This window comes from Brachionichthys hirsutus, chromosome 17, assembly GCF_040956055.1.
Source record: "Brachionichthys hirsutus isolate HB-005 chromosome 17, CSIRO-AGI_Bhir_v1, whole genome shotgun sequence".
NCBI classification, from domain to species: domain Eukaryota; kingdom Metazoa; phylum Chordata; class Actinopteri; order Lophiiformes; family Brachionichthyidae; genus Brachionichthys; species Brachionichthys hirsutus.
Window position 1 is genome coordinate 5,916,179 of NC_090913.1, and position 15,235 is coordinate 5,931,413.

General features: G+C 45.5%; 1 protein-coding gene across 1 annotated transcript; it reads left to right on the forward strand.

Moving 5' to 3' along the window:
• The first annotated feature begins 12,418 nt into the window (after positions 1-12,418).
• On the forward strand, positions 12,419-15,214 carry emp1 (epithelial membrane protein 1). Its single transcript, XM_068751289.1, has 5 exons — positions 12,419-12,494; positions 13,333-13,423; positions 13,828-13,927; positions 14,176-14,316; positions 14,987-15,214. The coding sequence occupies exons 2-5, from the start codon at positions 13,349-13,351 to the stop codon at positions 15,145-15,147; spliced, it is 477 nt and encodes a 158-aa protein (XP_068607390.1). The 5' UTR covers positions 12,419-12,494; positions 13,333-13,348; the 3' UTR covers positions 15,148-15,214.
• Positions 15,215-15,235: the final 21 nt, after the last annotated feature.

Below are 15,235 nucleotides of genomic sequence, written 5' to 3' on the forward strand. Positions count from 1 at the left end.
GGATCGCAGCCCCCCCTCCGGTGTATGTATTACTGCGGGGCTTCCACAGAGGCCTTCGCTGTTTCAAAACATAACGAGCCAATTAAAACAAAAACAAAAAAACAAGAAACACGCCAATCACAACAACGGCTCCGGAGAAGAGGCGACCACCGTCGGGATTTAGGGGGCGCACATCAACACCCCCCCTCCAACATGTCCTCCCTGTCCGCTGCCGTCTCCGCCGCAGAGCTTCGCGCAAAAGGCGAGCCTCGTCAGGAGCGCCCTCTCGCCCCCATGTTCGTCCTCAGGTCCGCGTTCAACGACGATTCACCGCTAAAGACGGACGCGGGGGGGCCGGGGACCGGGGGGGGGGGGGCAGTCGTCCTCTTTCCCTCTTTATATTTTCTTTCCTCGCTCAATTTTTCCCGGTGTGCTATTTCAGCGTGCGCGACAGAAAGGAAATGATCCTCCCTCCTCTTCCTCCCCTCCCTTCCTCCTCCTCCTCCCCTTCCTCCCTCCTTCCTCCCTCCTCCTCCTCCTCCCCCCTTCCGCTCTCCGTTTGAACGCTGTGCCAGGCAGCCTGCAAACACGCGCAGTATGCCGCAGTGTCGCCATACATTCACTGAGGAAGAGGAGGAGGAGGAGGTGCGTGGGGGGGGGGGCTCCTTAACGCCTCCTCCTCGCCCATTCGGTTTATTTCCAACGCTATCCGAGTTTATGGCGCGTCCTCTGCGGTTTAATCATTAGATCCAGCCCGACCAGGTCTCATTACTCAACCCGCACACGGGCCAAGGTCTCTCCACGGAGTCCACGCGGACCCAGCTGTGCGTCACGCAGCACGGAGGCCCTTCTCTCGCTGCTTCTGGAGGTTTTTTTATTGCATGCAATGACACCCAGTGGGGAGAGGCTTCCATTAGAGAGACCATTTGATGCTGCAGATTACAAAGCAGGACCCAGAATTCATCTGAAGTTTGTCCTAGATCAAGGAACAGGACAGATTAATCCTCTTCTTGCTCATTAACAGTAGGAGGCCTCCTTGTTTTTAAAATGAGCGGCGCCTCCTATCTCTTCATTCTTCTTTTTAGCCTTTACTCATTTAGACAAAGCATCTCCCGAAGCTTTCAGCCGTTTACGGTGCAGCCGGCTGCAGAAGTCTTCCCTGAGCTCTGAGAGAAACACATTTTGGCTCATAGCAGAGAAGAGCCCGTTCAGTTCTGGATCCAATGATGTTCTCTTCTTCCGGTGTTTTTAGGATCCTTCCCGCTCAGTCTTGCTTAATTAACCAAATTGTTCACCTTCATCTCGAAGATACTCCGAGCATTAGATTTTTGGCCGTGAACAATGCATTTTCCTACACGCGTTTGATCCATTACAGTTTCTCACAGGAAACTGAGGATATTTAATATTCCAACAAAGTAACGCTACACATCACACAGCGGGGATTAAAAAGCAGGACGGAAGTATTAAGTTTCCTTTCAAATCCACGCACTGATGTCATTTCCTTTGCTCTATGTAAGAATCCTCCTAAACATCTACATTGTTATTGGAATAAACCAACGAAAGCCAGCCTGAATCTCTTTCATGTCGGCCCGCAAGGACCGACTGTTCCTGTACACAACGCTGCCTCCCACCTTTTGATGGAGAACCACTTCCTGCTATAAAAACAAAAAACAGCTGCAAACTCTGGGACACAGTCTGGGTTCTTTAAGGGCTTTTATTGGCGGCTGAACGAGTGATACCCGAGGACGGAAAAATAATGTACATGTTCAGTTCAGAAACGCAACATCTGTTATTGCAACCAAAAGTCCAGTCAAGTCTGCTAACAGATAATCCTCAACTCTGGCAACTTCCAGAGTCTTCCATAGAAAACTGGAAAAACAGGAAATGGATCGGACTCAATAATTTAAAGCTCTCGTTACTTAATCATTGTTCCGCTGTCCCACAGGAGATACGCGTACTATTAGCGCTGTAGCCGTTTTCAGGCAGGCGTGTTGACGTAAGGCCCCTTCTCATGCGTGTTGTCCCAGCTCGATGGGGTGTGGTGGGTGACTTAAAGGACAGCTTTCCTTCGTCACGCGCCAAAGCATCCCTCCACACAAGGTCCGTCACGTGGCGAGCAGATTTCAGTTGAACACATGAAGTAGATCTGTGGAGGCCAAAAAAAAAAAAAATGGATTTGATGCGTCTTCAGAGGACGCGAGGAACCGGCGCGGACAGCTGCTGTCGATTGAGATTTGGACAGAATTTGCAGTTTCTAAAATGGCCTCTGCACATCTTGAAATGAAGTCTGCTTTAAGAAGCTGGTTTCAGAGATCAAGCGATACAGCAGCTTTCCACGGCCATATTTTAACATTTATGTACTTGTAATTTCTGGAAAATTAAGACAGAACCTTGATTAAACAGGTAAAAATGAAATTTCATTGTGTGTGTGTGTGTGCCGTGTGCTTCATGACAATGCCAACAATAAAGATTATTTTTCTTCTGGAGCTTGTAGAGATTATACGAGATAGAGCATGCTCGTTGAGCTTTACAGATGCAGGCGAGCTGCCTTTTCATCTTGCGAGGGACACAGGCGAGGAATATCCTCCCCATTTCTCATTTAATGCCAAGCTTAATAAATTGTATGGATCAATACGTAGCTATGAAAAGGAGACATACGAGAATGGCACCAAACTTCTGAGCTAATTTCAAAAATAACACACCAACTATATAAAATTCCAAAGCCACAGACAAAATATTTCCATAAAAATCTAATCCCATGCCCTACTCTAGGACGGAAACTGAGAATAAAGTCTAAAAATCATAAAAAAACCCCCACAATTATACAGTGAAAATGTCTAATATCTATTAACAAACTCAACCATCTCTGCCCGTCTGTCCTTACCTCCTCGTCCGAGCCCTTGAACGCACCATCAGCAAGGAACTGGAAAGTGCTGACGGTGAATTGGCGGGTCTGACCCCGAGGAGAAGGTGGCTGAGGATCTAAGATCACAGCCTGGTGTGGTGCCTGGTCCAGGGGGTTGGGACATCTAGGGAGCAGCATTTAATTCGTCAGCCAAATCACTTCTTCTTTACCACCACCAAGGCAGTGATGGGATTTGTTTATCGGCAACATTAAGCAAAGCTTAATCAGCAGACTTGCTTTAACATTTCACCAACGATGGATCCCAGCATATTCTAGGTGGCATCAAGTTTTGGTGATGAAACACATTTTTGTGGAAAAATATTACATTTATGTGTGGTGAATCTTTTATGACGGTCTCTTAAAACAGGAAGTGTTCCAGAGGGTATATACCCATTGTAAATCACCAGCCACACTGCTGTCCCAGAGCGGGGGTAGGCCAAACAGAAGTGCACCAGCAGCAGCAGACTGGGATCGGGGGCGTTGAGCAGTCGCACCTCCAGGTAGAGCGGTTTCCCCAGCATCATCTGTAAGGGCTGGTGGTACTGAGGGTAGTAGCCTCTGTACTGAGAGTCTAACAAGGCGTGTTGGGATAGCAGGTTAGTTCTTTAACCACTAAGAAGGTTTACCTACAGCTGAAGTACAGATTGAGCGACACCGTACTCTCACTATTGATAAAGTGGATATGATTGCATGTTCTTTGCTCATGCTCACCGCTAAATGCATCTTCCATTATGCAATATTGTTACTAATGAAGACGATCTACCTTTGGCAATTCTGAGCTGGACTCCAACCACGCCCTGGGTTTGAACAGCCGGCCCCAAAGAGGGCGTTTTAACCATGTAGCTTACACGGAGAACAGCGCTCTGCAGGTGCCGGCATTCCACCAACAATCTGAGAGTGAGGGGAGACAGCGTGTTGGAATTAATGACATTTTGAGCAGTGTTGCATTGATTTCATTGTATTTTTAAGCATGGCCCAGAAACACAGATGGAAACGCGATTGCTCACTTCCACAGCTAGAATCGAACGAAAATGTGAATCAGCTGGCTGCTGCCTCACCACACATCTCTTCTCAGAATTCAAAAGATAAATGTGAACATTTAGCAATTTTACATGGAAAATAAACAAAGTGATGAAGTTAAACGGAAAATACATTTAGTACAAATCACTAGATGATTGTTTTTTTTCATTTTGCCCTTTTTTGTATGACATGCAGTCACGGATTCAATGAGGGGGAACATCAACAACATCAAATGACTGCAGTATATCCAACGGCTGCATTTTCTAATGAGGAAGCAAACATTAATTCTTGGCCTGTTTTTTCAAATTAAAAAACCCGATTTCCATATTAATGGATCAATTAATGGATGTTGTGTGACTCGTCTTGCTGAATTTATGTACAACAGCAGTTTAATACTGCATTAAAAAAACAATTGCAGGACAATGTCGGAATGGATCTCTTAACATGACAAATCTGTATAGAGGTATTATAGAGGTATTACCTGAATCTACCATTTTGTACACATCAGTTTTGCAGAATTTTACCGCCAATGTGAGCTCACTGTTTAGTTGTCCGTTTTGGCTCATTCTTGTCTTTGTTAAACTCTGGACAAACTGCCAGGTCATCAGTGCCACACAGACAATCATTCACTCACACACTCCCACCTGTGGATAATTTAGCATAGCAGACCTTTTGCTCAGGTTTGGTAGAGATAAAAAAAAAACTTTGCTCCATAACTGCCAAATGTGTAAATAAGCAAATGTGTCAGGATGTTAACCCATGCAAATGTCTCAAATTGTAACAGGTTCAACCAACCTGAAAGTAAATGAACTTATAATCGCATAACTTTGTGTTTCATGAAACAAAATTGCACAGGCGCTCCTCTAATAACCAAACGCAGAATTAAAAGCCGACCTGACAGGAGAATCTCTCGTTATCGTGCTGCCGTTGACGCCGATTGCTTGAATCTCATTTATTATTTCCACCATGTAGATCATCGTTTCCCCAACCATCTGTAAGAGATAATCAGACACGCAATTTAATTGCATTTTATCAGATTTGTCGACCATAAAAACATATAAACCATTGAAGCATGACGGCTACTCTATATCTTACTCAGATGTTCACGATTTTAGGTCATATTTTGAGTCAGTATGGCTTACTACTCTGTGTGTCCCACAACCATCCATTGGGAGCTTGAATAGCGCGTAGTCAGAGGTCACTCTCTCAGGTTTGCAGGCGGCGTTACCAGCAGATACAAGCAGGGCAGGTGAAAGAGGGGGCTCAGTGAGGGAGGCCGGCACAGTGAAGACAAAGTGCCGGTCAATAGTGCACTCTGGAGGACGGCACAAACACGGAAGGACACACAAGCACATTTGTGTAAAGGTCAGACGAACAGAAATCTCAGTAGGCAATTATTGAGACCAAAGGTAACTTGTACCCATTTCACAGTCCGTGTCACTGCTAGACTGAATCAGGCGTACAGGCTTTGAATATGCCTCCTCATGCAGCCAGCAGCTGCTGCCCTTACAGTTTCACACCGTAAATAGCTCAATTGCACACAGCTAGTAGTGGGACAAATATTGGCGAGGAAGACGAGCTGCAGCTCACCATCCATGGGGTAGTAGCAGGCAGGGGGTTGTTTGCTGAAGCAACAGCCCATGGAGAGGCATCGTGGATGGGATACAGAGCTGGGTCCGCAAGGGAGACGCCGTTCGCTGGGAAGGTTGCACTCTGAAGGACATGACAAAACATCAGCCACAATTCTGAATGGCCAAGAGAAAGCACCATCTAATGCAAACATCAAATCCATCTACCTTGTCCGGACCCTGAGCCGAGAAATGGACAGGAAAACTGAGATTCCCGTCTCCCACTGACTGTCGAGTACACAACTGTAATGATGTACAGGTTATCCTTTGAGGGGAAAAAAAATGTGCATAAGCGTTAGTGGGAAAAGGAAATGGCCTATTATACAGAAGGTCAAATGCTCAGCGTGAAACCAGAGTCAATACTTGCCTGCAGACTCATGTGGCAGCGCGAGTGTAACCGGAGACGTAAATGGATTTTGCCCTCTTTGCCGTTTTTTGCAGTGTACCCACAATGCTTTGGGGCATCCTGGAAGTTCATCTCATTTCCTTTAGTGTCTGAAAACGCGGAAATGGAAACATAACATTCATGTTTATGTTTATGAAGGTTTGTTTGTTTACACTTCTTCCTACTCCTTTTCCGAATACGTGTACATACTACGTTTTGTTGATATTTGTTTTTAGTTATGCTTGTTTTTTATATACATGTTGGAAATAAATGTATTTTCTTCTCTTTATGTTTAAAGTTTAAATTATAACAATTCTTTTATAATCCTAGTGCAGCCCGTGAAAAGTCCCCCTTCAAGCGGGGGGGGGGGGGGGGGGGGGGGGTTTTACCCCCACAAGAGTGAAATGGCCCCCTGAGAAAACGTTGATGACAACCATATGCACCTAGAACATTATCCCCTACATACACAAGCACAAGCATACCTTTAACAACAATTCCTGAGATGGAACCATAAGGCAGCTCCATCGTCATTCGATGTGGGGAGCAGAAGACTTGAACCATCGGAGCAGCCGTTGGGCTGCCCTTGATCTCGGTAGTGCTGGGTGGGGCAAGCGACAATGTTGGGGCTGTTGGTACTGGAGTTTCAAGGGTAGTTTCTAATGGACATGTCAGGTCCAAAGTCCGATATTGTCCCACAGAGAGATCCCAAAACCTTACAGGTAAGGAAATGGTCATGGTAGGCTACAGATAAAAAAAATCAACACAGTCAGTACGCGCCACGGCACATTGGTTCTTGCCCAGAACATAAAACTCAACACAGTTTAGACACACTCAAACCTTATGGTACAAATCAAACAAATGAAAATCTGGACTCGTGTCATATTCACACATACGTCATTAGAATGGGATCCGGCTATCCTATTTAGATTTCCCGGTGAGGAAATAGCGAGCACTGAGAGACGGCACTGCAGAGGATGTTTACCTGTTGCTCGCCGTGGCAGGCCGGCAGAGGAGAGTGAAGCATCACCCCCGAGCCCTCAGCCATCTGTACAGCGTACCCACAGAGTGTAGACACATTGGAGAGGGACAGCCATGTCTTCAATTCGTCTGATGCTAGAAACAACTATTGTTAATTCTGACACGAAATTAATATTTAACCAATACTGTTTACAGACAGAGGTAGTTATATTTGCTGTAGTGTCAACATGTCACCACCAAAAAAGAGAGCTGCTATGTACATTCAAACACCAACCTCTGACCTGGATGGAGTCGGGGCGAGCAAAAGGCAGCAATGCAACCATCTTCCCCACCAGACACCAGAGATGAGGGCTCTGCTGAGCGGGCTCAGTAGCTGTGGGACCTGTAGTAGTAGGAGGTGTTGAAGTGACGGCGGCTAAAGGCTTTTTAGTGGTTGCTGGTGGTTGAGTCTGTGGATGCTGGGGCAAAGGAGGCAAAGGAGGATGATAATATGGAGGGTAGAAGGGATAATAGAAGAGATAAGGACAGTGGCCGCCAACGTTGTGAGCGTAAGGGGGACAGGCGGTTTGTTGAGGTTCCCGAGGAAGAGTTTGAGCTTCCTCTTTGGAATGTGGTGGAGATGTGGGTGAATAAGGATAAATGTGTCTTTGAGGATGAAAGGGGTCAAAGTAGTAGCTTAGCCTGTCAGGCTGTTGGGGAACCATCGTTCTAGTCACAGTTGTGGCGGCAACAGGTGGCGGCACCCCAGCACCAGCGTAATGATAGTAAGAGCTATATAAAGAAGGTAGATAAAACTGACTGAGTGAGAAGTGTGGAGCTGGAGGCCGTCTCGCTTGAGGGGGAGGAGGAGCCCGGGGTCTGGGTAACTGGGGAGGTGGAGGCACAGTAGTAGTTTTCTTAGCTTCAAAAGTTGGAGCAGGTGTCACTGCATGGTAGTAGAATACATAGGGGTAGTACACATCAGGTGAATAATGAGCAGGACCAACAGGCAATTCAGAACCCTGATGGGGAGAACTATCCTGCACTGGGTTAGGATTTAGTGAAGGTGGAGCTTGTACAGGAGGCTGGGAGGGAGTGGGAGGGAATTTGAGTTCATCTTCACGCGTGTAGGGCAGCATGCTAGGCCACACGGGGGTGAAGGACTGTGGTTGCTGGGGTCCTGGAGGCATTCCAGGGGTGGGTTTTGGGGGATGTGCATGTTGTGAGCCAGGAGGGTAGATCTGGGGAAGTTGGGGGTTGCGATATACAGGGTCCTGGTAGTGGGGATATTCAGTAAGCAGAACAATCTGTTCAGTGGTTGGTGGTTGAGAGGGAAGGGTGGTGGGCTCAGTGTTAGCAGGATCTGGGATCAATGGAAAATTGGGGTTACTGGGAGCTGGGAAAGGAGAAGAGGGAGAGACGGGAATATTGGGAAGCTGAGGATTGGCTTTGGCTGGACAGGAGAGGATGTATTCCTGCTCATCTATAACGAGGTGGAGATGATGTCCTCCCTGAAAGACAGCATCACATTAAATATTATATATACAAGCCCAGAGAATGTCACAATGATTTATTTACACCAGCTAACTCACCTCACTACTGATACAAGGAGCCCTATAAGAGATAAGGAAGGACAGCCCCCCAGGGTTGGAGCTCAGGCGGTCTGCACAGCCTTCAGACACAAACGGAGCCCAACCTCCATTCACTGCAGAGCACAAATGGTTCTTAATCTCAAGTGGTGAAGGTTCAGATCCAGAGCTGACACTACTGCCAATGTTTTTGTCAAGGATCTTAATTACCTTCCATTTAAATCCCACAGACATCTAAGTCAAATACACCATTTTAGATGTATACGAATTGCTTTGTAACATGTTTAGGGGGGCATTTGTAAACTGTAAAATGCAGCCATTTTATTTCTCAAAATTATTATCTAAATTCTCTAAAGTTCTCTACAGCCGTGGATCCCAACCTTTATCCTGCGATGGACCTGTTTTATGCCGGTCAATATTTCCATGACGACAGAGAGGTTAAATAAAAAAAAAAGGGGGGGGGGGGGGGGGGGATGCAACTATAACCAATAAATCTTATATTATGTACTTATACCAACTATTAAATTATTATGTCAATATCTGCTCACCATAACACACATGTGTTAATGTTGGGGCCCTGAATAATTGCTTCCATCTTTTTCTTTCAAAAGATTCCATGTTCCTTGGTCTCCATGTGTTGAAGCAGCTTTGAAGGCTTCCTTGCCTCGTTTGCTGGCTTGTCTCCACATATTACGCAGAGCGGACTTGGGGCATGAGTCGCCTGCTGATAAACCCGCGTTCTGAACACGACTCCTGGTGTAGTTTGTTAAAAGGAGCCTTCTTTTCTTGGTCTTCGGCTCTTCTTCTGAATCCTCAGTTGGCATTTTCCCCTTTGCAAAGAAGCGCTCCAGAGACTTTTGTTTTGGTTTTTTTACTCATTTTCGCTAGTTTACAGCTTTATTCTTAAGTGGCTAGACATGTGACGATTCACAGGCGGAAGTTACGCCGGAGAAAATCAGATCATTTTTCAAAATAAAACCCCTGTCAGACTCTAATTATACCATTTTTTTATTCTTTCTGCGCGTCCCGGTGACAAATGAGTCACCGGTACCAACTAAACTAACTAAAACTAACAATTAAATACACTAATTTAAGGAGACATTATTTTGATAATTGTGGATTTCTGATCATTACAAATGAAGTCATAACCACAATTTGAAAATACTTGACAATTGAAGTGACTGCGATGAAAGAAATATCAGCGTCAGAAACAGATATGCATTCATTTCCACGGGAAGCCAACATACCTATGAATCGCAGCATCAATATAAGTGACTCCTGCCCATCCATCTGCACTGCCATGCTGTCGGGGGAGCAGAAGACTAGGGGGGAGCCAAGCGGGGCAGGAGTGGCCATCTGCACCGTGCAGGAGAGCTTCAGAGGGCTGCCAAACCACAACATGGGCAGCGCATAACTACCATTCTGACAGAGAGACAAACAAGGGGACGATTAGCACAGGAAGCGCTTGCTTGCAGAAATAATATTCGGCTGCTGCTTTTACCTCCCGTGTGATGTAACATGCAGTATAAGGCACAATCATCTCCGGGCCACGCCACGACATCCTCACCGTATAACCACAGTGCGAAGGCAACTGGGACGGGGAAATGGGAGAGGCTCCATCTGAAGAGATGAAAAAGGGGATGCTGAAGATGAGCCATTATGCTATTTAACGGATTTATCATTTATCAAGAATCATGAATTCCTTGGTTCGGATGCAAAAGTTGTAGATTTTTGTTCTGATTTCTTTTTAAAAATTATATATATTTTTTAAATAGCAATTTGGGACTTTAAACTTGTTTTCCATTTAGAATTTTACAATATTACAACAAGTGCAACAAAATTCAGATGGATTTTTAGATAGATTTAAAGAATAAGGCCTTACAAACAGCTTTATATTATAGTCATTTTAGATAAAGCTTGCCTGAATTCAAAGTTGCGCCTGTTAAACTCCACTTTAACTGTCACCCTTCAGGAGAGCATCATGACTCACCTCTGTCTATTAACAGGTGAACGAACCCTTCTCCAGATGCAGTGAAGGCCATGACGTCATCACCACACTGCACCAGAGGCCTCATGGATTGCCAGTCAAAGGAATGTGGGCTCAAAGCCTCCCCCTGCGCTTCACTCAAATCTAAATAAGAAACAGTGTGTAAATAAGAATTTGGGATGTTCTCCCCTGACGCAGGACAAACACATTCCAGCAGTATGGATTATAGTGTGTGTGCGTGTGTGTGTGTGTGTGTGGTGGGGGGGGGGGGCAGCTTTAACCTGTAAAGCCGGCTTGATATCCATCTTCATGGTGTCCTGAAGCCTCAGACCCAAGTTGTCTCCTGATCTCGCCAGGAGTCCAGGAAAGGCGGTCGGGTTCTGCGGCTCCGGTTCGGAGGTCCTTGCGCTCCTGATGTTTGGATGCGCGCACATTTGGGATCATGTGATTATCCGTGCGCCAGCCTCCCTGCTGGGCGTCGCGGTTGTGTTTGACCCCGTCCCTCCCGGACTCTGGAAGCGGGTCAGCGGCACCGCCCTCCCGCGGCCCTAAACTTACCGGATGGCACGCGTGAAACGTGCGACTAGAGACGGTCACCACAAATAAAAGCCAGGTTTTTACGCGTCTCTGTTTGCAAGACATCGCCGGAGATACTCTCTCTCTCTCTCTCTCTGGTCTTTGCGCACGCGCGGGCGGCGTCATCGTCATCACCTGAAACTTGAGGGTGATCAATTAAGAGTGAGCGCCAATCGACCAATCAAAATGCTGCAGGACTTTTATATCTGAATGAGATAAAAAGGAAAATGAATATTTAACCCCATAATGATATATAAATGGATGAGGTCATTCTCTGAATAATTTTTGAATACATGGATATAATGTATTTTTTTTTTTTTTTTTTTTTACAGATGAATGGAATAGAAAAGTGACTATCAATGACACGTGGAAGAAAGAGTCCTGCTGGGCACCCACTCTCCATGCGTTGTGGCTAAATGACGAAGAATCATTTCACTCTTCTATTATTAACACTTCCCCCCCGGTCCATCTTTACACCTTCAGGCATCGAATGCTTTTCATTTCTGCTCGTATTGAACGGGGAATCTTCTCACTATTGGTCTATCAGCTCAAGTAATTACGCAAAGTCATGGAATTTGTGAGGAATTTATTCCCTCTCATGGAGGAATTCGCCTCCGATTGGTTTGATTCACAGACACTCCAAGCCTCAGTCTGGCCTCCTGCTAGTCAGCCTCCCAATTATCCGCTAAAAATCATTGGAAATGCATTTACTGATGTTCTGCTAGAAACTCCAGAATTCTCAAAGACTTTTAACGCCCATGTTGTCTTGCGGGACTTTTATTATCCTAGAACTGGACTCTTGCCCCAGTTCATCATTTTAATCTCTCTCAGATTCATTGTTAGTCTAACGTGGAAGGAACTGACAGATTAACTGGTTTAAAGTTGTTTTTAAATGTATTTATTTAAATACAATAACATTTTGCTCTCTTAATACGTGTGCAACTGCTGTAACACTATATCTGAGCATAGTGTGGCTGAATGCGCAAAGAGGTGCGCCTCACTGCTGTCCAATCCGCTCCTCGTGCATGTCCAAAGTGAAGAATCGGCTTCGCGGGGACTGAAGTTGTGGCTTGTTTGTTTCAAAAGACAAGCCTCTGAAGTACGTCACTGCGTTGCAGCCTGTAGTGACGTCATCGATGGTTCGAACGAGCAGAAACTGGAGCTCGACTCCGCTTAAATGTGTTAAAAAACGACAATCCATGTGGCATTTCGCTTTTTACGCACTGAAAAAGCGCGTAAAAAGAACCTAAAAGGTTTTTACAACCTGAAAGGAACGTCTTCCAGATCTCTCACCGAGGGGGGGGGTTAAACTTGATGGGTGGGGCTTTGTGAAAGGAAAAAGAGGGACGAGAGAGGGAAAACAGTGCGTGTGTGTGCGTGTGTGCGTGTTGTGAATTCAAAACTGGGTGGGTCTACCGCGTTTCGCATTCCCAGCTCTCTTCGTGGCCGTGCGTTAAAACGCTCTCAGGTAACGTCGATTCACGTTTTAAAGTCGCTTCTTACAGCCTTAACGCGATCAGACGCGTGATTGTTGTTGTTGTTTTATTTGTATTTACGAGTTTAGAAGTATGAGCTTTGTTTGTACAACTTTTCTCCAGCGGGCTGATGAGCTCCGTGGGTGTGGATCGGAGCGCGACGCGCGGAAAGGACGCGCCGCTCCGCCTGGCTCATCAGTCCGCTGAGTTTTAACGCGGAGGCTGTTGTTGTTTGTTTGTTTTTGTTCTTATTTTCTGTTTCTGATTTCTCGCGCTCTTTTCAGGGTTGTTGACTTGAGTGCAGGCCCTGCGTCTGTGTGTGTGTGTGTGTGTGTGTGTGTGTGTGCGTGAGACGGAGCAGCACCCTTTTTTGGGAAATGCCCGAACACCGTCTCAACAAATGCGCCTTTCTTGTCGACGGAAATAGTTTGGAGTCATGAAAAACGGTCCGTTAAGCAACCGGACGAGTATTTATCGGTACTGCAGGCAGTAAATCATCGGGATTATGTTCTTTATATATGTTATTTATGTATTTATAAATATATAAAAAGCTTTTCCAGTCGAACATCTATTCCCTTTGGCCAGATGTGTAACTCAGAAACGCACGTCTGTGCGGGGCGAGTGCGGGCTTGCGCGTAAAGGCTCTCCGTCCTGCCAAAGTTTGTCTTTCTGTTTGAAGAAAGTATTCACTTGGAAACAGCTGCGTCTTGTCTGTCTGTCTGTCTGTCGATGGCCGTGCGTTTTCCCGACGCACGCGCCTGTTCCAGACGTGTTTCTATGGACAAAGGACTAACCGCGCGCGCACGCGCCCTGCCTCTATTTTCCTGTCAGTTTTCAAAGGGCCGAGATGTTGGTGCTCGCTGGAATCGTTGTTCTGCACATCACGACCATCATCCTGCTGCTGGTGGCCACCATTGATAATGTAAGGCGCCTTTTTATTTTTATTTATTTATTATTTACTGGAACCTTTTTATGGGAGTTATTATTAACAAAGTTGCTCCCGCTTGATTGTTCAAAGCAAATATGGACTCTAAAAGTGAAGCCGAAGCTCAGGTATAAACTTGTGTGCCATCAGAATGCTTAGAAGTAGACACAGATCTGTGTTCAAAGACATCATGTGATTTTGGGATTTAAGCCTTTGACACGCTTTAAATGCATCATTTCACTAAGATTTACATATTTAAAAAAAAAAAAAAGCTGACTGAGCAGGTCTGACAGGACAAGTCGAAAATGCAAAGCAAAGCGTTTACTAAATACAGAACCAATTTGCATGTGAAGCCGGCGGTGCTTGACTTGAATATCCTTGCCCCCCCCCCCTGTCTTCAGGCCTGGTGGACCACCGACACGGTGTCAACCGACGTGTGGGGCCGATGGGACTTGACAAGCTCAGGCTGGCATTACACCAACCTGAAAGACTACCCAGAGGGTAAACTAAGCGTTCCACAATTAAATGACTTTGGTGATCTGGGAACTGTTTTCCAAAGAAAGTTCCATGTTAGCATTGAAACTGTCGCTGGATGGAGGCGGCCATTTGTGTGTCCAGAAAGCACAGCTGATCAAACCGTTTGTCATGTTTGGGGTTTTTTTTTTTTTTTTTGGGAGCATTAATAGCATTGATGGTCTATAGATTGTGCTTGACCCTTCGCTGAGTTGCTGCCTGTTTCGTTTTTGCAGAATATCTCCAGACGATTCAGGCCACCTCCGTGCTGGCCTGCGTCTTTGCCATTCTGGCCTTGTTTGTGTTCGTGGCTCAGCTGTTCACGCTGCCCAAAGGCCAGCGGTTCACCTTCAGCGGCATTTTACAGCTAATCGCATGTAAGTAACCTGGAGTCAAACGTCTGCCCTGCCTCAGCCCTGGACCATTTATTGATTTATTTGCTTGCGACTTGTAACTGAGATTTATGCGTTTCCGTGGAGGGGGGGGGGGGGGGCAGGTAAATGCTTCCCTTAAAGGTCAGCAGTAGAAATCTCTCTTTTCAGTTCTGATCCAGGATCAAGAGGCTTTTGATCTGCAGAGATCTGATTGAAAATCACTGTAACTGTCTGTTTTTGGATTCTTTTGGGTTTATTTTCTCGTTTAAGATTTTTGTTAAATAACCAAATTGTGAAGCTTGTCTATCAGTTTCTTCTTACAGCATATGATGCCATCAGAAAACCCAAAACCATGACCTCTATACAATCTCAGCAAAACACAAATAATATCATTTCGCCGTTGTTGCAGATAATTTTTCTCTTAATCAACCAATGAGTCGACTTCGGGTATCAGATCCAGTGCTCTTTGTTGATCTAGACATTGTTAGAATATTCTGGCATATAAATCCTTGAATTGACATTATTTACAGTATTTAAAATCAAGTAGATAATCATTTCTTAAGATTGCTCTGTTCAGGTTTCCCATTTTAGTGCGATTGTACTAGAACAGTGACTTTTTTAAATTGCTTAGTGAAAATGTGTGGCGCTATTTCCCCCCCTCACTGTCTTGCAGGCTTGTGTATAATGATAGCTGCCTCGATCTACACGGCTGAGCTTCACAAGGGGGAGAAAGACGGAGGCTACGGCCACTCCTACGTTCTGGCCTGGATCTCTTTTGTCTTCACCTTCATCCTGGCGATCACTTACCTTGTCCTGCGGAAGAAGAGCGATTGAGAGCTGAAGAATGAGGGCAGGTCTGGGATCAGGTTCTCAGTTTCAATTTGGGAAATTTAAGAAAAAGATCGGTTTCAAATTTGGTGGG

Coding starts and splice junctions, on each gene's coding strand:
- emp1 (XM_068751289.1), top strand. CDS start 13,349: ATGTTGGTGCTCGCTGGAATCGTTGTTCTGCACATCACGACCATCATC. Junction 13,928..14,175: donor CCTGAAAGACTACCCAGAGG/GTAAACTAAGCG, acceptor TCGTTTTTGCAG/AATATCTCCAGACGATTCAG. Junction 14,317..14,986: donor CATTTTACAGCTAATCGCAT/GTAAGTAACCTG, acceptor ACTGTCTTGCAG/GCTTGTGTATAATGATAGCT.